This window comes from Lissotriton helveticus, chromosome 3_1 (genome assembly GCF_964261635.1).
Source record: "Lissotriton helveticus chromosome 3_1, aLisHel1.1, whole genome shotgun sequence".
NCBI lineage: Eukaryota > Metazoa > Chordata > Amphibia > Caudata > Salamandridae > Lissotriton > Lissotriton helveticus.
Window position 1 is genome coordinate 1879050139 of NC_136061.1, and position 22641 is coordinate 1879072779.

At 47.3% G+C, this 22641-nt stretch overlaps 1 protein-coding gene across 1 annotated transcript in view; it reads right to left on the minus strand.

The window, feature by feature from the left end:
* Positions 1-22641, minus strand: part of LOC144823935 (sperm-specific sodium:proton exchanger-like) — a 5382759-nt gene that overhangs the window by 1834981 nt on the left and 3525137 nt on the right. The window contains exon 13 of the mRNA XM_078682869.1: positions 11045-11239. Within this exon, the coding sequence (XP_078538995.1) occupies positions 11045-11239 (195 nt within the window). The remainder of the gene's footprint in view (positions 1-11044; positions 11240-22641) is intronic.

Here is a 22641-nt window from a genome sequence, read left to right on the forward strand (position 1 = left end):
AATCAACATGTTTGTCCCAATAATCAAATCCAAAAGTATTCATTTTTTCAAAGAAAGAATCTGAATATATCAATTTTGTGTTGGTTATCATGGTTTTCATCCCTGTCTTGTTTGACAATTTGTAATAAAATGTTTCAGCATTAGTTATGTTAAAACCTGAAAAATATGAATATTTGCCATACACGGTTCTAGAGCTCCCTTTTGGAGGTGTAGCACAATGTTCCCATTGATTAAAATTTAAAACATTTCTAGGTTGTGCAGATTTATGCAAGAAATGGTTACCATAATGGTTATAGCAGTACATGCTGTCATAATTTGTAGAACCCTGCAAATAATCATGTTTTGTAAATTTAGCAGACATTACTAAGTCAGACATCATATTGTTTATACTTTCAAAGTCCCAATCATCAGCAAATGAGTTTGGTTTTGCAAAGTCACTCAAGGAGATCTTGATTTGGTGTGGATATTTCAGGATCTCGACCGGACCATAAATTTCATAGTCAGTGTTGTCCCAGGCTACCCCACCAGATATTGGAATTGCTGTGAAGTTGGCTGAAGAAAGTTCTGAAGAAAGTTCTCTTTTCTCGACGTGTGAAGATGTGTGTGGTTTGAGGACCAAGTTGATGTTCTGACTTGCTGTGTCCATTTTAGCATATTTTCCCTCAATGAAGCGTCCCAAGGTAAATACCATGATGAGCCAAAGTATGAGGATAAATGCACCAAAACCCACCCAAAATTCAATCCATGGAGAAACTAGATATGTTTCTTTCAGTTGTTTCAAAAGTTCCTTCGCTTTGTCTTTAAAGGATTTTGATGATGGCTGTGTCTTTTGTTCGCTGAAGCCTTCAGAGGAATCATCGAAGTTGATGAAGTAACCGGATGCCGTTCTGTCAATTGTTCCAATTGGTTCAGGATTTTTGTTTCTTGCATTTTCACTTGGTACTTCTGTATAGATTGGTGTGTCTCTGCTAAATGTCTTTATTTGGGTTTTCAGAGGTCTAAGTTCTATTGCATTGTTGCATAGTCCTTGTTGTTCTTCTGTAGGCGTTTCGAATGTGATGAGCCTCTTTGATAGGACCTCTGTACTGGTAGCAAACCTTGGTGTTCTGCTACTTATTGGGAGTCCACTTGGCCTACTGTTGGTTATCGGCCACATGTTGTGGTTTTACCAGGTCGATGGATACAACTCGGTTCTCCTTTTTTCCAGCAAGTGGCGGTAATACAACTGATCTTGTCCCGTTGACAGACAAGACAGGAACTGCTTTTCTGTAAGAAGGCCCAAATTCCTTCTTTACCGCGATCTTCTCCCTGACTAGATCCCCGACTTTTGGAATCCAGACAGGTCTTGCTGGGACAGGTGGTGATTCTTCAGTGGTCGTTGGCTGTTCTTTCAACTGTATGTTGCTCAGGTCTTTTCTTGTTTTGTTTAAGTCCTGCAAAATAGCCAAACGGTCTTTGACATCAAAGCTTTTTTCTGTTACCACTGAAGTCTGACTATCAAGGTCAGAGATCAACATCCTAGTTCCGAATAATAATTCGTACGGACTGAATCCCTTCAGAAAATTTCTTGGCAAGTTATTTAGACTACGTTGGACACTTATTAGATGTTTGACCCACCCAGCTCCCGAACCTAATATCCTTTCTATTATAGATTGCTTTCTGTCTTGGTTTTTTCTTTACACCATCCCATACCCTCAGGAAGGAAGTGAGAAGATTCCCGCTGGGCTGTGCTCATTTGGCCATTCTTTCCCCCCCCCAGGCTGGATTGCCTGAGAAAAAAGAAAAAAAAATGGTCGAACGTAGCATGCTCTTAGCGTATATGCCATTTAGACTCGCAAATCTTGTATAACAGTCCGGACGTCAGCCGAGTGCTGTGGATCTACATTATAAGTGGGAACTAGCCTGTATATGTTAATCGCAAGCCATTCTTTTTAGTGGTGATGTTATCTGCCTTGATACGACGAGGTATTAAACTGCTTCTCTCCCCACTGCGATCTCTGTTGCAGTTTGGGCAGTTTTTTACAAACATGGTGTAGTGCAGGTTCATGCCTGGCCACCAGTACCGTGATTGTAATTCTTCCAGAGAATCTTTTAATTTAAGGTGTCTGAGACCCTCGCCCATGTGTGCGTCTGCGATTAACAAGTTTCTCCTGTCCATGTTTGGAATCACTCTATCCCCCACTCCAGGGATTCGAGCAAAAGGAATGGAGTTTGCATCTATGATGTATGTGTAATTGAGTGGATAGTTGATCGGTAACGCCGAGCAGTCGCCTTTTGATGACGTTTTTACTGCCAGCACTGTTTCGCCGTCAATGTATTTTAATGTACGCTTTTTTCGATCTACGGGAGCCGGTTTACTGGCTGCCGCTGCGGCTGTTTCAGCCAATGAATTCCCTACAACGTGAACGCCATCACGCTGGTGACTCAGTGAGTGTGTCACGTGAGTCTTTGGTAGTTCTTTTTTCAAAAGAGCTACCTGTTCCCAGAGCAGTTTCTGCTTTATTGTTGCATCCGTGTCATCTTTGTAATCGTTCTGAATCCAGGTCTGCAAATCCTTGTTATATGCTTTGACGCAGAAATATGAATCTGACACTATAAGTGTCGGGAATTCGCGATCCGCATTATCTAGCGCCATTTTCAAAGCTAATATTTCAGTTTGTAGTTCTGAATTAGTTTCTACTGAGTGTGATTTTGTTAATAGAGGTCTTAGTTTACCTCCGTGCCACACTTCTTTTGTAATCTCACATGTGGGATTGTATGCATGTTCTCCCCAAACGGAGGGTTGAGCATGTCCGTCTGTATAGATTACACAGGCGTAATGTCGTAGAGGCAGAATGTCGATTGGCAGAGGATACGTTTTTTCATATTTTAGATTTTTTAATTCTTCTAGTTCTGGATCAAAGAAGTAATATACTTTGTCCGTTGTGATTGAATTTACCCATTGTAACCATTCTGGATCCAATGTTGTTGTTGGTAAAGTACACGGTGTTGTTAATGCCTCAAAGGCTGATTCTGCTGTTCTGACTGTGATATGTCTACCGTCAGCTATGTCTTTTTCTCTAGCTATTGCGGTTTGAACTGCTTGAACAATTTTTCCTTTGTTGTTGAATCTCTGTTCAGCTTTTGTGTACAAATGTGATTTGAATGCAATTGGTACCTTATCTCCCTCATTAGAGGTTAGGTATGTGAATCCGTATCTCCCTGGGATGACTCGGATCACAAGGTTGCGTGTATTATCACGGGTTTCTAATTTTGTTTTAATTAGCATGTCTGTTTATAAGGATCTCAAAATTTCTGTGTGTGCTTGAGTCCAACTGGATCTTTTAAAGTCTGGTTTAATTAGATCGTAAAGGGGTTTGACCCTTTCTGCGTAATTTGCAATGTAAGTTCTTCCGAAATTTAGGAAGCCTAGAATTGACTGTAGGTTTTTTAGTGTTTTAGGAGCTTGGATTACGGCACATTTCTCTAGGAAATTGTCTGCCAGGCTTTTGCCTTCACTTGATAACTCATATCCTAAGAATAGGACCGTCAGATGGGCAATTCTGGACTTTTTGAAGTTGAATTTGTAACCCTCTGCAGCGAAACCAAGTATTATGGTGTTCACTCTTTTCAAGTGAGTCTCCAAGTCATCATCTGTTAAGTAAATGTCATCGACATAAGATAATGCTTCATCATCATATAGTTGTAGTAATTCTGTTACTCTCGCTGAGAATACCCCCGGGCTGTTCTTGTACCCCTGGGCTAACCGACAGAATTGTTTTTGAGTGCCATTTACTGAAAATGCAGTTAAATATCTGCTCTCTGGTGCTATGTTTTGACAAAAGAATCCGTTGGAGATGTCCAAGGTTGTTTTGTATTTTTTGCGCACTATGTTATTCATTAGTGCAGCACTGTGTGAGTTTTGCACTGCAAAAGTTTTGCAACATGTGTTAAGGTGTCGGTAATCCAAAACTAGACGGTACGAATTGTCTGGTTTGGAGACCGGAAACAAAGGATTGTTCATTTGTGAGGTGCAAGTTTCAATCACCCCCTGGTATTCTAGCTGATCTAGTATTTCGTTTACTTGTTTTTTAGCTTCTTGCTTAATTGGGTACTGCCTTTGTGCAGTAGGTTGTGATTTTAACTGGACTTTGTGAGGAGGAGAATCCTCATCCCATCCTACGTGATTTTTATATAAAGCAGGTGCTAAGGCCACTGCCCACTTTCTAGCAAGTGTGTATTTTTTATGAATCGGTATTTGATTCGAGAAGGCAGGCATAATTACTTCTTCGCCATGAGGGCACTCCCTGACAAACTCCGGTGGCCAGTCTTTTTCAGCTAGAAGGATGTCATAGCCCTTGGATAGGTTATCCCAAAATAGTCCCCTTATTTTCCTAGTCTTATCTCCCTCTATACGTAATGTTATCTCGTATATTTTGTGGGGCTTGCTAACTCTGGTATCTGCAGTTTCCACTTGAAGGTATTCATTCGTGTCCACTGTCTCCAGATGATTCATAAGGACTTTGCGAGCTATGCTCACCTCTGCTGCGCTGTCTAGCATTGTCTGAGCCCATTCTCCGTTTTTCAGTTGTGTCCTCAGTATTCTCGGCATTGTTAACTACCTTGATACTGGCTACCTTCTTTTTTGGAAATTGTGATTTATTTTTCAGTTGAGCAGGTTCCTTGTCTTTGGACTTGGCGTGCTCTTCTGATCGTCCTCTTCTTTCCGATTTCTGCGAGGAATTCTGAAAAGATTGAGACGGACGTGTATCAATGTCTTGATATCTATCAGGTTTTTTAATATTATCCCTATTTCTAAGGTTATATCTATTCCCAGAGGGTTCACTCTGAGGTGACCTTTGTCTCGGGTTTGGAGATTTCTCTCTTCGCCTAGGAGACCTTCCTCTGGACTGGAATTTCTTTTCTTTAGGATTGGATTGTTTATTTCCATCCCAGTTCTTTTTTGGTGAATTATTATTAAAAAATATTTTTTCTGGACTTGTAGTCAGTTGCGGTTTTACTGGTATTCCACCTAGACTATCTCTGCCTAGTTCTTCATAGGATTTTTCTATGATTCTGGCAATTTCAGCTGGTTGGTCTGCTATATCTGTCTCTTTTAACCTCTGGCGGATCGCCACGTTTGCTGCTTCACCCTTTATGTTGGCTAGTAATATAGCCGAGACCTGCTTGAAGTCTTTCAGTAATTTCATACCAAGAGTTAAAGCAGGTTCTGGACCGTATTCATCTTGAATTTGTTTTAGCACATCTGGTATTACTGAAATGGATGGAACACCGTGCGTTTTTGTGTAGATTGAAGCAAAGACCGTACCCCAAGTGTCACAGTCCTCAATGTGTGGTGCGATTCCCATTGGGAGACATATAGTCAGAATCCTGTGCTTTTCTAATGGGGTGGTGTCAGGAAACACCGCCTCTATTTGGGTGATTTTCTGTGCCAACCAGAATGGTATCTGTTCCCGTTTAGCTGGAACTTTACCTAGGCAGGATTGGATGTTCTGTGGTGTGATTTTATTTGTGTTCCCCTGGTGAGGGGTCAGCTGTGGAATTTTAATCGCTGGCTGAATTGTTGAAGTCCGCATTACATACTGAACTAATTGTCTGTGAATTTTTAGTAGTTGTTTTAGCTGTATTAATAGCTCTGGTGCAGTCATCTCGTCGATGTCTGGATGTGGTGTGTATCCGGCTAAGACCGGCCACGTTGCTCCTGGTCTTCCTAAAGGACCGAGCCTTGTAATGTGATTATTATGTTTTAGGGCGCCATCAAATAAGAGCAAATGCTCTTGGAATTTGAGTGGTACTTCCACCTCCTCGAAAGGAGTGTACGTTTCAGGAGGTTCCTCTACTTTGTAATAGTGGAAGTACTTTGTTACAGCATTTGCTGCTGGAAAATGTATCCATGTATAGTATACCTCTGTCTGCCGATATTCGTGTGCCTCAATTACGAATATGACTGTGCCACCTCTAGGTGTCAGTCCATTTTCTATAAGTTTTAAGGTTATAGATCTCCTTTTGGCGACCTGGATGAGTATTATATCCGGGTCTGCTGTTTGCATGGTAGCATCAGCATCTGCTATTTCAGTAGCTAATCTAATTGCCTCTCTTTCTCCATCACTGTCTCCCATTTTACTGACAGGATGGTATTATTTTTATTTGCAGATCAGGTTTCTTTATGGAAACAGAGATTAGGTGCACAATATTTTGGAACTGTTTTATCCTTCAACGTTGACTAGACCAAGAACCATACATAGGAGTTCCCTCCTGCGAGGTTTTGGAGGATATAATAACCTTTCACCCACTCCAGACGTCTTTGGAGTATTTGGGAGAAGGGGTCTGAGTGAGAAAGCACGACTGAGTTACTCTAAATGTCTTACGTTAGTTTTATCGCCCTTTCCAAACACGTTGGGCGCCATGTAGTGTAGCTCCTATTTTCCCAATAGGCTCTGCGCATTGGAATAGTACCTACAGCAGTAAAGGCCTAGGCCAGACGTTAACTAGGTCTACTACTGTCGAAACTAGACTTAATTTTTGGGTTTGCCAGCTAAGCTCAGAGTTCGCTAGAAACTTTCTCGAATGTTCAAGGAAGGATGAACTCCCCTGATTAGACAAGAAGGGATTTAGTTTCTGACAACCATAGAACATGACAACTTTGCTCTCCCCTAATCAAGAGTCAATCTCGAGAGTCGTGTGAGCACAAGGCAATTATTTTACTCAGTCAGTACGTGCATTCTTAGTCTCATCAGAATGTAGAGAAAAGGAAGAGACGGGCGTGTTCAATAAAAGATGTTATTTATTGATCAGTCTCTTTTCTCGTACAAGAGAAATGGATCGATATTATTGCAATACTTATAGTTAAGTAAAGTGCATACATTAGAAGCAATAGTATAAAATAATACTGTAAAAACATTGATATGGTTTCTGAGCCATATGATGTTTAAAATGATTAAAATATATTTACATACACATATACATTTGACTAAACGTACTCAACTGGTGTTTCTAAATACGCCTACCCCGTGTACCTGACCTAAGTCTAATGCGTGGGCGGGAATAGAAAGTTACAGTTTAGTTTAAGTTTGTTTTTGCCAAGTGAATAACTAAAGAATTCTCTAGGAGGGGTTATTCAGTTCTGTACCTGGAATTTAGGATGAATGAGGAATGGTATCTCTTTCTCTGCTCTCGATATTCCAGGCTGCCTGCGAGGGCTGCCCAGAAGCGCCGGTGCTGGGTCTCTCGGCTTGAGATAGCAGCGCGTCTCTCAGCGCGTCAGGAAGGCGGGGCTGCTGCCTGCGGGGTCTGCTTCTGCTCTCGGCTTCGGCAAGTATGGCTGCTCCGTCTTGTCACCACGCGTGTGTTTGCATAGGGCAAGGTCGGCAATATTTATACCTTAAAGGTGCCGAGATTGACGTAAGGATGGACATAGGTACGTCAATAAAGATGTCATACGACTTGCTCGTTAGCACATTCTTTACTAAAGTTCTCTGTGAAATCAAAACAATGGCCGCACGGATTATCCAGGTTGTCATAGGTTTGATTTGTTATGAGAACGTCGTATGCCTTATCAGGGGCTGGAGGAATATCGCTTGTCTAATTAGATCTCAAGCGTTATGACCTAATCAGATAACACGTTCCTGTGCCGTAGTGTGACTGCGTCAGATAACGGTATCTGCATCATGGGGGATTTCTTGCCTCATGGGCTGACTGTTAGTTAACTAGCTAGTAAGTTTAACCAGAATAGGGTCAGGAATAGGGGGATCGAATCAGAACCTATAGAAATACACGACAGGCGCTCCGGATTTCAAACTTTACGCTCTTGCGCGCAGGCTAGTTTCCTCCATTTCTGGCTGCATCCCAACCCGTACCAGCCTCATGTGGCAGTGGAACTTGATGTTTCCTCCCGCTGGCCTCTTTCCACGGTGCTCTTCGTTCCTGCGGCTTGTCCTCGGGCAGAGATAAACACCGTCGAGACACTACGCTGGGCATGGCTCCAACTCTGCCGACTATCAGGTCTTACTCTTCTATCCGCGAACGCCGTGCCTATTGTTGATCATCCGGTTTTCCCGCCCTTGCAGTCGTCCAGCATGTCTCATCATGCTGCATCTTGTGGACTAAAGACCATTGCGGATCTTTATCCGCACGATTCCTTTTACACCCTTCCGGAGTCCCCCTCCTTGATGGATACGCTTATTTTCTACCAACTGCGTGCCACCTGTTGGAAACTGCACCCGACTTTCCCGAACCCGCCGCCCACTTTCCCGGCACTGGACTTCGTGTACACTTCGGAGTCCCCGCGCAAGCTTGTCACCAGATTATATGCTTTTGTGCTGGAGGCCCCCCCCCATTTCGTCAACCCGGGCGAGGAATGCGTGGAGCGCTGACCTTGGCATGGACCAGACGCTGACTGGTCGTACTGCTGCAATCGGACCACTAAGCTCTCCCTGAATTACCGACCCGCTTGATTCACTTCAAGTTCTTGCACAGGTTCTATCGCACTCTGGCGTTGCCTCACCGCTTGGGACTGAGCCCGGAGGACTCCTGCAGGCGATGTTCGGCGCCAGCTGCTGACTTTGCTCACTTGGCCTGGCTCTGTCCGAGGGTGCAGGGGTTTTGTATAGAGACTTGCGCTACAATATCGGAGATCTCTGGCACCGGTGAAGGCCCAGACCCCCTATTATGTCTTCTCGGGTTTGTCACGCCGTGTCCAGAGGCCTCACGTTGGCTCATCGCTATGCTCCTGCTGCTGACGAGACGCAGGGTGGCAGTGTGCTGGGGTCTCCGGCCCGCTCCTACCGTTGCGGACTGGCTTGCTGATGCGTCCTGTTTTCAAACGCTCCTTTCTGAATTCTGGGGTCCCCTGGTTGCCTACCTTCTCTCCCGATCCTCATTGGGTGGTGTTGCGTCCCCTGCGCTCCCCGCCGGCCCCGGGTCCGCGGTGGCCGCAGAGGCGGCCATTACCTGATCTCCCCATTTATTCCCGTTCCACGCAGGCGCTGCCTGCTCTTCCCTCTGGCGACTGTCGCTCCCACGCTCCCTGCCGGCCCTTGGCCCGCGGCGGCCGCCGGGGACCGCGACTGCCTGACCTTTTCCCTCTCCCTTTCTAGTCAAGTTACATCTATGACATCGCTGCTGCTACCTGGCTGCTGGTCAAGCCCAGTGGAGCGGCCGCTACGTTGGCATAGTACCACCTAATCATCACATGAGCGGCATACCGGCTGCCTTTTCACTATCCACTGTTTCACAGATGGCTGCTGTTGGCAATGTTGTCGCACCCTGCGAGGTGCTATTTTCTGGAGCTCGCAACTCATTCAAGTGCTGTTGTAATGCAACTGTTTTGTTTGGCTACACCACTGTGCCCAAGAATACAGTTGGAGCATAACATGCGCTGCTGTGTCCAAGAAACGGAGCGCAGCTTGCCCTTGCACTACTGTGCTCAGGAAGAGTGTGCCCCGGCCCACATCAACTTGCTGAGAGGGGTGGAGCTTGTGAGAAGCCTTGTTGCCCCTGAGGTTGGCTTTTATGTAATTACCCCATGTGGGCAAGTGAGCACAGAACACCTGCCCTCCGGCTCCTCGATTGCTCGGACAGTAACCCTGAGTGCAGGCCTTGCTTCTAAGTCTGCCACCTGCCAGCCACAACCTCACTGAAGATGAGACTGAGGCACAGGTGCAAAGGAGAAGCAGGTGACAAAAGTTGTGAGAACTGGCCCATTACAGGGTGTCTTACTGGCCCATTACAGGATGTCTTACTGGCCCATTACAGGATATCTTACTGACACTCACGATTTATCACCTAAAACTAAGCACTGATATCAGCATGATGCTTCTCTTGGCCAGAGTGTGGCCTCCCTCTCCCCTCCTCCACCATTCCCCTCACGATGATCCATTAAGCCCCACAGTTTGAAGAACTCTGCTATAGTGTGCCCCGCTCTATTGGCTGTTAGGCAAGCCTCCTCACAACAAATTCACACTTAAACTCAGAAACTCTGTTGGCTCTCTGCCAGCGAAAGTACATTCAGAACCAGCTGTGTTATCTGCCAGATAGTCATTTTGAGCGATGCTCCGAGCCTGAAAATAATATTAGGAAGTATGAAAGCCTTTGGAAGTCCCGCAGCAAGAGCAACCAAGCCGAGCTTGAAACCAGAAAGTGCAGGAAAGAGAACAATAGAAACCAGGGGTTCCATTGCTACTCACCATGATCTGGAGTTATATTCTCTCCCAGTTCAAACAAGATCGTCTATCTTCCACTTACAAAAAAAGCTGAAGACCCATCTCTTCAAACATTGCTGCCACATTACTTGGTAATCAACCAGTGGTTAGAATAATTAATACAATTACTGAACTTCTCAGCTTCACAGCTCCAACTGCCTTCTACCCCTACTTGTTACTCAGGTGCCTAATTTGAGCCGGTGGTTTCTAGTGCTCGGCACCGGCACTTCATTGGCTACACCGGTGCTTGTGACAGTCTGCCACAAGGTGGCACTTTATGGCTAATTTCGAGATGACCACAACAAAAGGTAATTATTAATACACTATGCATTAACAATGACTTTAACGTGCTGCCCAGTCATTCTTATAGCTTTGGAGGTCTGAAATAGTCCGAATTATCACAATAGTAGGAGTGTGATCGTTAGTAGTTGTGTTGTTACTATAATTGGCAGCATGGCAGGGGCAATGTGTGGCGCAAGCTGCAGTGTCCTCTTCACGAGAGCCCCACCTAATTTACAAATTAAGCACTGCTGAAAGTCGTATATCCCCACGCCACACACCCCCCTAGACCCCTTCTCTTCCACCTCTCCCAATACCCTAGCATAGTTAAAAACTATATAAATTGACACACAAATATACAAATGCTATTTTAACTGCGTAGTTGATATGAGGTTATTGAGCTCATGGTGTAACTATTACTCTCTCTTATATAACAATAGTTCTAGGACATTCCCCTAAGTTCAGGAACGCAGTCACTACATTAGAGTAAAGAACAATTAATGTGAAAGAAGCCTGTTTTTACATATGAAAAATACAACATATGAAAATAATGAAAGAAGTTTTACCTTTATGAGACGAAGAGCTCTTATCAGGCGAAGCAATCGTAAAGCTTTTAAAATGGATTTAATGATGGGGTTTCTAGCTACACCCATCATTACTAAGAGCCACTCTGTCAGCATCTCTGCTGCACCAATTATCAGAACGCCAAAATCAAACTTGTTCCAGTGATTGCGAAAATAGAACTTCCGGAGTGCAAGTATCTGCAAACAAATAGACATTTTATTTTACAATAGAATATTTACAATTCTGACAAAATGTTTAGCCTCGATGTCAGCTATGAAATATTTTGGCTTCAGTTACTATGTTTAAGTCTGGCCTAGAGGCTGCTCTAGCTGCTTCACTAAGATATGGATACTCACAAACTTTCTCTCGAGGGCCAACTTTACAGTGTGGTTTGTGGCCTAGGGCCGCATCGGTGGGGGCGGGGTCTGTGGGGGAGGGGCTGGAGCAACAAAAAAAAACCGCGACCATGAGGTTGAAAACAAGTCTCTGCAGTGGACACCTTCGTCCACTGAGCCACCAGACCCGGAATACACACATCTCTCTCTCTCTCTCTCTCTCTCTCTCTCTCTCTCTCTCTCTCTCCCCCCCTCTCTCTCCCTCCCTCTCTCTATCTATCTTTCTCTCTCTCTCGCTCCCCCTCTCTTTCTGTCATTCTCTGTCTCCCTCTGTCTCACTCACTCTGTCTGTCTCCCTCCCACCCTCTCTCTCTGTCTCCCTCCCTCTCTCTGTCCCCTTCTCTGTCTCTCTCCCTCTGTCTACGTCTGCCTCCCTCTATCTGTCTCCCTGCCTCTGTCACCCTCCTCCCTCTGTCTGTCTCCCTCCCTCTGTCTTCCTCCCTCTGTATCCCTCCCTCTGTCTCCCTCCCTCTCTCTCTCCCTCTCTCTCTGTGTCCCTCTCCCTCTGTCTCCCTCTGTCTGTCTCCCTCTCTCTGTCTCTCTGTCTCTGTCTCTCTCTCTGTCTCCCTCTCTCTGTCTCCCTCTCCCTCCCTCTGTCTCCCCTGACTCCCTCCCTCTGTCTCCCCCTCTCTGTCTCCCTCTCTATGTCTCCCCCTCTCTGTTTCCCTCTGTATCTCTCCCTCCCTCTGTCTCCCCTCCCTCTCTCTCCCTCCCTCTCCCTCCCTCGCTGTCTCCCTCTCGGTCTGTCTCCCTCTCGGTCTGTCTCCCTCACACAGTCTCCCTCCTTCGGTCTCCCTCCTGCTGACTCCCTCCCTCTGTCTCCTCTCTCTGTCTCCCTCTCCCTCCCTCTGTCCCCCCTGACTCCCTCTCTCTGTCTCCCGCTCTCTGTCTGTCTCCCTCTGTCTGTCTCCCTCTCTCTGTCTCCCTCTCTCTGTCTCCCTCTCTCTGTCTGCCTCCCTCTGTCTCCCTCCCTCTGTATCCCTCCGTCTGTCTCCCTCCATCTGTCTCCCTCTGTCTGTCTCCCTGTCTCCCTCTCTCTGTCTCCCCCCTCTGTCTCCCTCTCCCTCTCTCTGTCTCCCTCTCTCTGTCTGCCTCCCTCTGTCTCCCTCCCTCTGTCTCCCTCCGTCTGTCTCCCTCCATCTGTCTCCCTCTGTCTGTCTCCCTGTCTCCCTATCTTTGTCTCCCCCCTCTGTCTCCCTCTCCCTGTCTCTGTTTCCCTCTTTCTGTCTCTGTCTCCCTCCCTCTCTGTCTCCCTCTTTCTGTCTCCCTCTCTCTGTCTCTGTCTCCCTCCCTCCACCTCCCTCCGTCTCCCTCTCTCTGTCTCCCTCTCCCTCCCCCTGTCTGTCTCCCTCTCTCTGTCTCCCCCTCTTTGTCTCCCTCTCCCTCCCTCTCTCTCCTCCTGACTCCCTCCCTCTGTCTTCCTCCCTCTCTGTCTCCCTCTCTCTGTCTCCCTCCCTCTGTCTCCCTCCCCCTCTGTCTCCCTCCCCCTCTGTCTCCCTCTGTCTAATTCCCTCTCCCTCTCTCTGTCTCTCTCTGTCTCCCTCTGTCTGTCTCTGTCTCCCTCCCCCTTTTTCTCCCTCTGTCTACCTTCCTCTCCCTCTCGCTGTCTCCCTCTCCCTCTATCTCCCTCTTCCTTTGTCTCTCTCTGTCTGTCTGTCTCCCTTCCTCTGTCTCCCTCCCTCTCGCTCCCTCTGTCTACCTCCCTCTCCCCTTCTCTCTGTCTCCTTCTCTCTTTGTCTCCCTCTGTCTCTCTCTGTCTGTCTCTGTCTCCCTTCCTCTGTCTCCCTCCCTTGTCTCCCCCCGTTTGTCTCTTTTCTTCTGTGTCCCTCCCTCTGTCTCCCTCCCGCTATCTCCCTTCCTCTGTCTCTCTCTGTCTGTCTCCCTCTGTCTGTCTCCCTCTGCCTGTCTCCCTCTCTCTGTCTCTCTCTTTCTGTCTCTCTCTCTGTCTCCCTCTCTCTGTCTCCCTCTCCCTCCCTCTGTCTCCCCCTGACTCCCTCGCTCTGTCTCCCTTCTTCTCTGTCTCCCTCTCTCTGCCTCCCTCTGTCTCCCTCCCTCTGTCTCCCGCCCTCCTTCTCCCTCCCTCTCTGTCTCCCTCTCGATCTGTCTTCCTCTCTGTCTGTCTCCCTTTCGATGTCTCCCTCCCTCTGACTCTCTCTCTCGCTGACTCCCTCTCTCTGTCTCCTTCTCTCTGTCTCCCTCTCTCTGTCTTTCTCTCCCTCCCTCTGTCCCCCCTGACTCCCTCTCTCTGTCTCCCTCTCTCTGTCTCCCTCTCTCTATCTCCCTCTCTCTGTCTCCCTCTCTCTGTCTCCCTCTGTCTCCCTCTGTCTCCCCCTGACTCCCTCTCTCTGTCTCCCTCCCTCTCCCTCCGTCTGTCTCCCTCCGTCTGTCTCCCTCTGTCTGTCTCCCTCGGTCTCCCTCTCTCTGTCTCCCTCTCCCTCCTTCTGTCTCCCCTGACTACTCCTGTCTCCCCCTGACTCCCCCCTCTGTCTCCCTGTCTCCCTCTCTGTCTCCCTCTCTCTGTCTCCCCTCTCTGTCTCCCTCTGTCTCCCTCCGTCTGTCTCCCTCTCCTGTCTCCCTCTCTCTGTCTCCCTCTCTCTGTCTCCCTCTCCCTCTGTCTGTCTCCCTCTGTCTGTCTCCCTCTCTCTGTCTCCCTCTCTTTGTCTCCCTCTCCCTCCCTCTGTCTCCCCCTGACTTCCTCCCTCTGCCTCCCTCCCTCTCTGTCTCCCTCTCTCTTTCTCCCTCCCTCTGTGTCCCTCCCCCTCAGTCTCCCTCTCCCTCTCCCTCTCCCTCTGTCTCCCTCTCCCTCTGTCTGTCTCTGTCTCCCTCCCTCTGTCTCCTTCTGTAGTTTAGTTCCTATTATCCCAATAGGCTCTGCGCATTGGAATAATATCTTCAATAGTATAGACGTAGGACAGAGGTTAACTAGGTCTTCTACTGACGATATTAGACTTAGGTTTTGTGTGCCAGCTAGCTCAGAGTTCACTAGAAACTTTCTCGAATAGGCGAGGAGGAGTTTAACCTCCCTGGATAGACAAGAAGGGATTTAGTTTCTGACAACCATAGAGCATGACAACTTTGCTCTCCCTGATCAAGAGTATATCTCGTGTGAAAACAAAAGACAGCTATTTTACTCAGTCAATACGTGCATACTTAGTTTCACCAGATTGTAGAGAAAAGAAGAGACGGGCGTGTTCAATAAAAGGTGTTATTTATTGATCAGTCTCTGTTCTCATACAAGAGAAATGAATCGCTATAATTGCAATACTTATAGTTAAGTAAAGTGCATACAGTAAAAGCAGGAGTATAAAATAATACTGTAAAAGCATTGATATGGTTTCTGAGCCATATGATACTTTAAAATGGATAAAAGATATACATACATATATACATTGACTAATCGTACTCAACTGGTGCTTCTAACTACGCCTACCCCGGTGTACCTGACCTAAGCCTAATACATGGGAGGGAGTAAGTAAGTAGCAGTTTAAGTTAAGTTTGTTTTGCCAAGAATCTGACTCAAGAATTCTCTATAAGGGTTTAGTCAGTTCAGTACCTGGGATTTAGAAGGCAGGAGGTCTGGTATCTCTTTCTCAGGACTTGGTATCCCAGTCACCCGCGAAGGTGGGCTGGAAACACTGGAGGCTGGATTTCTCGGCAAGAGAAAAGACAGCGTCTTTCTCAGCGCGTCAAAAGGGGAGGGGCAGCATCCGTGGGCTCTCGCATCAGCTGGGCTCTCCGGCAAGTAGTCGCTGCTCCAAGCTCATCACCACCGTGTCTTTACTTAGGGCAGCGTCGGTATATTTATACCTGAGAGGTGCCGGGTTTGACGTAAGGATGGACATAATACGTCAATAAGGATGTCATTAAGAACTGGTCGTTCTTACATTCTTTACAGGAGTTCTCGAACGAAATCAAAACAATAGCAGCGGGGGATTTCCCAGGTTTGCTGGAGGCTTGGTTTGTTTAGAGAACTCGGTGTGCTTTCTAGGGGGCTGGAGGAATAGTGCTTGCTTAATGTGACAGCATGCGCTATGACTAATTTATGAAACGGGTTTCTGTGCCGTTGTATGGATATTAGTGACTTATAACCGGACAAGGGTCAGAAATTGGAGTATCGATACAGGTCCTTAGATAAACACACTACACCTCCCTCCCTCTCCCTCCCTCTGTCTACCTCCCTCTCCCTCTCTCTGTCTCCCTCTGTCTCTCTCTGTCTGTCTCTGTCTCCCTTCCTCTGTCTCCCTCCCTTGTCTCCCCCCTTTGTCTTCCTTCTTCTGTCTCTCTCCCTCTGTCTCCCTCCCCCTATCTCCCTTCCTCTGTCTCCCTCTCTCTGTCTCCCTCTCTTTGTCTCCCTCTGTCTCCCCCTGACTTCCTCCCTCTGTCTCCCTCCCTCTCTGTCTCCCTCTCTCTTTCTCCCTCCCTCTGTCTCTCTCCCCCCTCTGTCTCCCTCCCCCTCAGTCTCCCTCTCCCTCTCTCTGTCTCCCTCTCTCTCTGTCTCCCTCTCCCTCTGTCTGTCTCTGTCTCCCTCCCTCTGTCTCCCTCCCTCCCTCTCCCTCCCTCTGTCTTCCTCCCTCTCCCTCTCTCTGTCTCCCTCTGTCTCTCTCTGTCTGTCTCTGTCTCCCTTCCTCTGTCTCCCTCCCTTGTCTCCCCCTTTGTCTTCCTTCCTCTGTCTCCCTCTCTCTGTCTCCCTCTCTCTATCTCCCTCTCTCTGTCTCCCTCTCTCTGTCACCCTCTCTCTCCCTCTGTCTCCCCCTGACTCCCTCTCTCTGTCTCCCTCCCTCTCCCTCCGCCTGTCTCCCTCCGTCTGTCTCCCTCTGTCTGTCTCCCTCCATCTGTCTCCCTCTGTCTGTCTCCCTCTGTCTCCCTCTCTCTGTCTCCCTCTCTCTCCTTCTGTCTCCCCTGACTACTCCTGTCTCCCCCTGACTCCCCCTCTGTCTCCCTGTCTCCCTCTCTCTGTCTCCCTCTGTCTCCCTCCGTCTGTCTCCCTCTCTCTGTCTCCCTCTCTCTGTCTCCCTCTCTCTGTCTCCCTCTCCCTCTGTCTGTCTCCCTCTGTCTGTCTCCCTCTCTCTGTCTCTCTCTATTTGTCTCCCTCTCCCTCCCTCTGTCTCCCCCTGACTTCCTCCCTCTGTCTCCCTCCCTCTCTGTCTCCCTCTCTCTTTCTCCCTCCCTCTGTCTCTCTCCCCCCTCTGTCTCCCTCCCCCTCAGTCTCCCTCTCCCTCTCTCTGTCTCCCTCTCTCTCTGTCTCCCTCTCCCTCTGTCTGTCTCTGTCTCCCTCCCTCTGTCTCCCTCCCTCCCTCTCCCTCCCTCTGTCTACCTCCCTCTCCCTCTCTCTGTCTCCCTCTGTCTCTCTCTGTCTGTCTCTGTCTCCCTTCCTCTGTCTCCCTCCCTTGTCTCCCCCCTTTGTCTTCCTTCTTCTGTCTCTCTCCCTCTGTCTCCCTCCCCCTATCTCCCTTCCCGTGTCTCCATCCCTCTCTCTGTCTCCCTCTCTCTGTCTCTCTCTCCCTGTCTCCCTCTCCCTCCCTCTGTCTCCCCCTGACTCCCTCCCCCGGTCTCCCTCTGCTTCCCTTTCTGTCTCCCTCCCTCTCGGTCTCCATCCCTCTCTCTACCTCTCTGTCTCCCTCCTTCTCTGTTTCCCTCTCTCTGTCTCCCTCCCTCTGTCTCCCTCTCTCTGTCTCCCTCTCTCTGTCTCTCTCTCTGTCTCCCTCTCTCTGTCTCCCCCTGTCTCCCTCTCTCTGTCTACCTCTCCCTCTGTCTGTCTCTGTCTCCCATCCTCTCCATCTCCCTCTCTCTGTCTCCCTCTCTCTGTCTCCCCATGACTCCCTCTCTATGTCTCCCTCTGTCTCCCTCCCTCTCTGTCTCCCTCTCTTTTTCTCACTCTCTCTCTCTTTCTCCCTCTCTCTGTCTCCCTCTCTTTGTCTCCCCTGACTCCCTCCATCTATCTCCCTCCCTCTGTCTCTCTCTGTCGCTCACCCTCTGTCTCCCTCCCTCTGTCTCCCTCTCTCTGTCTCCCTCTCTCTGTCTCTCTCTCCCTCTGTCTCCCTATGTCTGTCTCTGTCTTCCTTCCTCTTCGTCTCCCTCTTTCTGTCTCGGTCTCTCTGTCTCCTCCTGACTCCCTCCCTCGGACCTACGGGTTCCTAGATATCCCTAACACTTTAGGTCCTGAAGAGACCCTACATCCATATTAGGGCCAAAACGCCATCGACAATTGAAAAAAAGAAAACCATTGAAATTTGCACTCCATCATTATATAGATGCTATGTATTTGGAAAATATGGAGTGGTCGCTTTTGTAAACAAAAAGTTTTTTTGAAACCTTGCACATATTGTCTCAAAAACGTCACTTATATGCTTTGGTTCGTATTTTCACTTGGGACACTTTACACAACTGTAAATACCTTTTTGTATATGTATGAAATTTGAGTATTCATTTACCAAATTATTTCTCAATACAATTATTGAACAACAGAGTCAGTGCATCTGGTTATCTATGCAAATTTCGCTTTGTCTTTAAAATTATTATTAAGTATCTAGCCCACAGGAACCACTGTTTTTCTTAAAATACTTAATTACCCTGGTTCCGTCATGAGTGGGGTTCCCTTGTCTTTCTTTTACGTCTTTTCGTGCGGTGGTTGCATCTCAAGGGATCTATCCATACTGGATTTTTTCTTATACCCTCTAGTACATATATGGTTATCTTCTTTCACATGGGGTTGAGATGTCAGAGAGAGAGGCACCATTATACACTGAGGATTATATTGCTAGAATTACTAGCGGCCCATCTTTGTTTACTAGTTTACCAAATAACAGTACAAGTCCTATGCAACAATCACTTTGGTAATTGCTGTGCCTGGAGGTGGGACCCTGGACTGCTGTTTGTACCTTTTGCCTGCATCCTAACTGCCCTCTTGCTAACTGCTCGCGGAACCCGCTGCGCGGGTCCCGCTTCGTGTGGGGTTTTTTGTGGGAGGTTGAACCTTCAGGGCTGCGAGCGTGTTGCGGCGCAGGACTACAAGTCCCAGGAGCGCCAGCAACCCCCAACCGCTACCACCTGGGACGCTCTCCCTGCAGGCTTCTCCTCCTGGTTTGTATATCAGTAGCAGCCGTGTCCCGCTGCGCGGGAGCGTGCCCGGGAGAAGCCCGGGACAAGGGCGGGACCGTCTGTGGCCGTCCAGGGCCGGAGGAGGACGGGCTGGGCCAGCCCTCTGACATTGACACTAACGGATTCGATATTTTCAAGCATATTGCTGTGCTAGATAAGTACTTATTAGTAAGTTTTGTAAATAGGGTGGGCTACTATAAGGTATGTCGGATTCCTCAAATAGTATTGTTGTAATGACTCCATCAGCTGAGGCTGGGCCAATAGTTATTGGTCCGATAGATACATTTTTTAACCGCCCGGCTCAGGTTATTGATAAAGAAATAACGCTTGCAGAGAGGCGTGCTGAGCGAAGATTATCTATTGAACTTCTAAAAAACCCTATAGATAAGCGCTCTGTACAAACCTACCCAGCATTGGTAACTCCCTTGTCCTCACTAAACTTGCCTGTTGTAGCTGAAATATGTCAAGAAGCTACCACCAACGAAGAGAACCAGGGCACTGTAGCCGACCCGTTCTTATCTTGTGTGAGTCATAAAAACTCTACAACATGTGCAGTAGATGTATGTGCTCAGGTTTCCTTGGCCCAACTTAAATCTGGATCAAAAAGGAAAAGGACTACTGTACCTAGAAAATGTTATTCAGTAAAACCCCCACACAAACTTAGAAAAGTAAATAAAAGTACCTGCTCCAGCAAAGCTGTCACGGAACTAAGCCGTAGTAGGGAAATTATACATGAGGGGGAGGTTGTACTATTAGACAGCCCAGATCATAGTACTACTAATCCTTTAGACACTGGGTTGGTAACGGCAGATAAACTGCCACTTCCCTGTAATTTGCTTCCTGACTTAGAAAGGTTGTTGCGGTCAATTCTGCTCCCATTAGAGGAACGAATCAGCAAGCTTTCTGACCGGCTAGACCACTTTGAGCAGGTAACATTAGATAATTTTTTCTCAACCAAGGCATTAATTAAAGCCCAGGCAAGGTTGGATGAAAGTAGCAAGTCCCAGAATACTACTCAATGCGCATCACAAGACAAGGGACGAAGGCAACAAACAAATTCTCCATTACCACCTAAGACAGGAAGAGCGGGTGTGAAGAGACCACTTAAGCCTCTTGACCTAGTACCATCGGGACCCGCTAAAAATTCTCCTAATATTGTAACTCCATCACAGACTGCGGCGCAACAACCTCCGCTCAGTTTAAACTCTTTGGTTACTACTGGAGCAGGGGGTAATGCGTGTACTAAGATGGGCACTGCTCTATCATCTGCCCCACTAATTAGCAACCAGGTTATAACAAACAAACCTATATCCCGACCTGTTCCTATAGTTCCCAGACCGTCCTTACCACCCCCGATAAAGCCACCTCATAAGAAACCCCCCATGAACCTTACCCCAGATTCCTTCCCCTTTGTAATAGTTCTTATAAATGTTCCATCACTTTTAACGGGCCAGAGAGAGACCTTCCAGATGCTTAAAAACAAGGTCATGCACTAGCTAAGGGTGAATCGGCCTCTACCAGGGGAAGTCGATGGACTAATACTGGGGGTAAGGAGAATAGATTGGATAGGCTCTACTACCAAAAGCCTGGGGGGGGACTGTATCGTGGTCAACTTTCAAGATCCAAGGGTGGCAGGATGGATAACAAGACAGGGATGGGGCACAAATAGTGGAGGAATTGGCATTGTGGACCTTACTTTTTTTTATCCATGTCCTACCAGTGTTTCGTCTAGTCTGCTCAATGAGCAAAATTGCCCCTCTAGTCTTCTATGGCCAGGGATTATTACACCAGCGCCACTGTTACAACGCCATAATTATATCACTGGCCCAAATCATAATCCCCCTGGTGGATGGCAAGATCAAAGGTGGGGATGTTGACAGACCCTTGATTACATGAATACTAGTAGGGGAGGAAACACCAGGAATCAACAATGGGATTGTGTTGAACTTGATTCAAATGTTGGTTTAACGGCAAATGTTATGAACGTTGGTAATGAGATCTCGAATATGGTGGGAAGTCGTGGGGAAGTAGGTATCAATGATGGAGCAGGGGAGGTACCCATATTAATCGAAAATGTTGATAATGATATGGATGGGGGTAGTACGAGGAAAATTGGGAGACTGGTTGGGAATGATGATGAAAGCTTAATGAACCACCAATCATGCTCTAATATAAACACAGCATGTGGGGATGGGTTTACTTTTGGCAAGTTTTTTTCTTGGAATATTGCTGGGCTGGGCAACAAGCTAGAATCACAAATTTGGTTAGATTTTATCAATGAGTTTGATGTGTGTTGCTTTCAGGAAACATGGGCCTGTGACCCTGTTTTCCTTCAAGGGTATTTAAATTGTTCAATTCCTGCATCTAGGGGGGCTAGGGGTCGGCCTATGGGAGGGCTTACAGTATGGATAAAGCAGGACCTGGGTATATCCATTAAAATGTTGGATTTGGGCCTTAGTGACATACAAATGTTAAGACTGTCCTCTGAAAAACGGGATGTGATTGATTTGTATAATATTTATGCAAGAGGTACCTATTCAGGGAGTTCTTCTATTTTAGAGGCATTGTCCGTTTTTTTAGAAACTAAGTCACTAGGCAATAGAGTAGTAATAGCCGGGGATCTAAATAGGACCTTCGAGCCTCTTGAGAGTACAAATGATCCCCTAGGGCATGACGAGGACATGCTATGGGGAGTACCATCTTTGTGTTTAAGTCCTGTCAAGCGGTGGACAAAGGACATACTGTTAATAAACGCCATGTGTATGGAGCATGGGTTGAGAGCCCTAAATGGGAGGACAGCAGGGGACAAAGAGGGTGCTTGTACTTTTGACAATGGTCATAGTAGAAGTAGAATAGATTATGTAATATGTAGTCTTTCACTCTGGCGGGGGGTTCATGATATGGTTATCAAGGGTAGATTGGAAAGTGATCACAATCCCCTTTGTGTGACCCACAAATGGTGGAATGTTGGGCCCCATAACATGCTCCCAAGAAATGACCAAACCCCAGTCATGGCCAACGATATGCGAAGGCTGAAATGGCCAAGGGTACTAGCAAATGAAGAAACAATGACCTTTATTAACGTTGAGGTGGATAAGGCTCTTACTTCTATGGAAGTGGCAAAACCTACAATCCCTGGTTCCAGGGATATTACAGACATTCATAACAACTTCTTCTGTCTCCTAAAACCGCACTTTATGCAATCACAAAGCACCAAAGGAAAAAAAAAAACTAAAGTGGCCAGGTGGTTCAATCGTGATTGTAGGTCAGCAAGATTGGCATTGGGTTGTGCCATTAGAGATAGAGACAGGGTTGCAATTAGTGCAGCCAGGAAACTCTATAAAATAAGCATCTCCCAAGCAAAGAGGAAATGGGATGAAGAGCACTGGGTAGAGTTGAAGGAGGCTTCCAGTAGTAAGGATTCCAGGCATTTTTGGAAGATTATAAAGTGGGGTAGAGGCGGAACCCCTGACAGGCCTGATAATAATGTAGCTGAAGAATCCTGGGTAGAGTACTTTAGACCACAATATGCAGAAGTAAAGAAGGTCGGGATAGGGGAGGTGATACCACCAGCCTTTGCTATTGACAACCTGTTCTCCCTTAAGGAAGTTGAAATAGCAATCTGCTCAGTCCAAGGTGGGAGGGCACCTGGGTTAGATGGGATACCTTCGGATGTCTTTAAACAAGACATGAAGAGATGGGCGAGGTATGTCTTTTTACTAGGTAATGCCATTGCTAAGGGAGGGGTGGTCCCAGAGCTGTGGAAAGGTGCCGTTATTATACCCATCTACAAGAAAGGAGACCGGTCTCTCCCGGCCAATTACAGGCCAATAAGCTTGATTGCTACTATACAAAAAGTTGTGGGGAAAATGGTTGTAAATCAGCTTATGGACTGGGTGGAGAATAACAATGCTCTCTCCCCCTACCAGGCGGGATTTAGGCGGGCCACCAGCACAATGGACCAAGTCTTCCGCTTCACCATTTTGCGGTGGAGGACGGTATTGCTTGGCAAAGGCTGCCTGTATGTTGCATTTGTCGACTTGCGGGCAGCCTTTGATTTGGTACCAAGGTGCAAGCTATGGATGGTCTTACATAAACTAGGCATC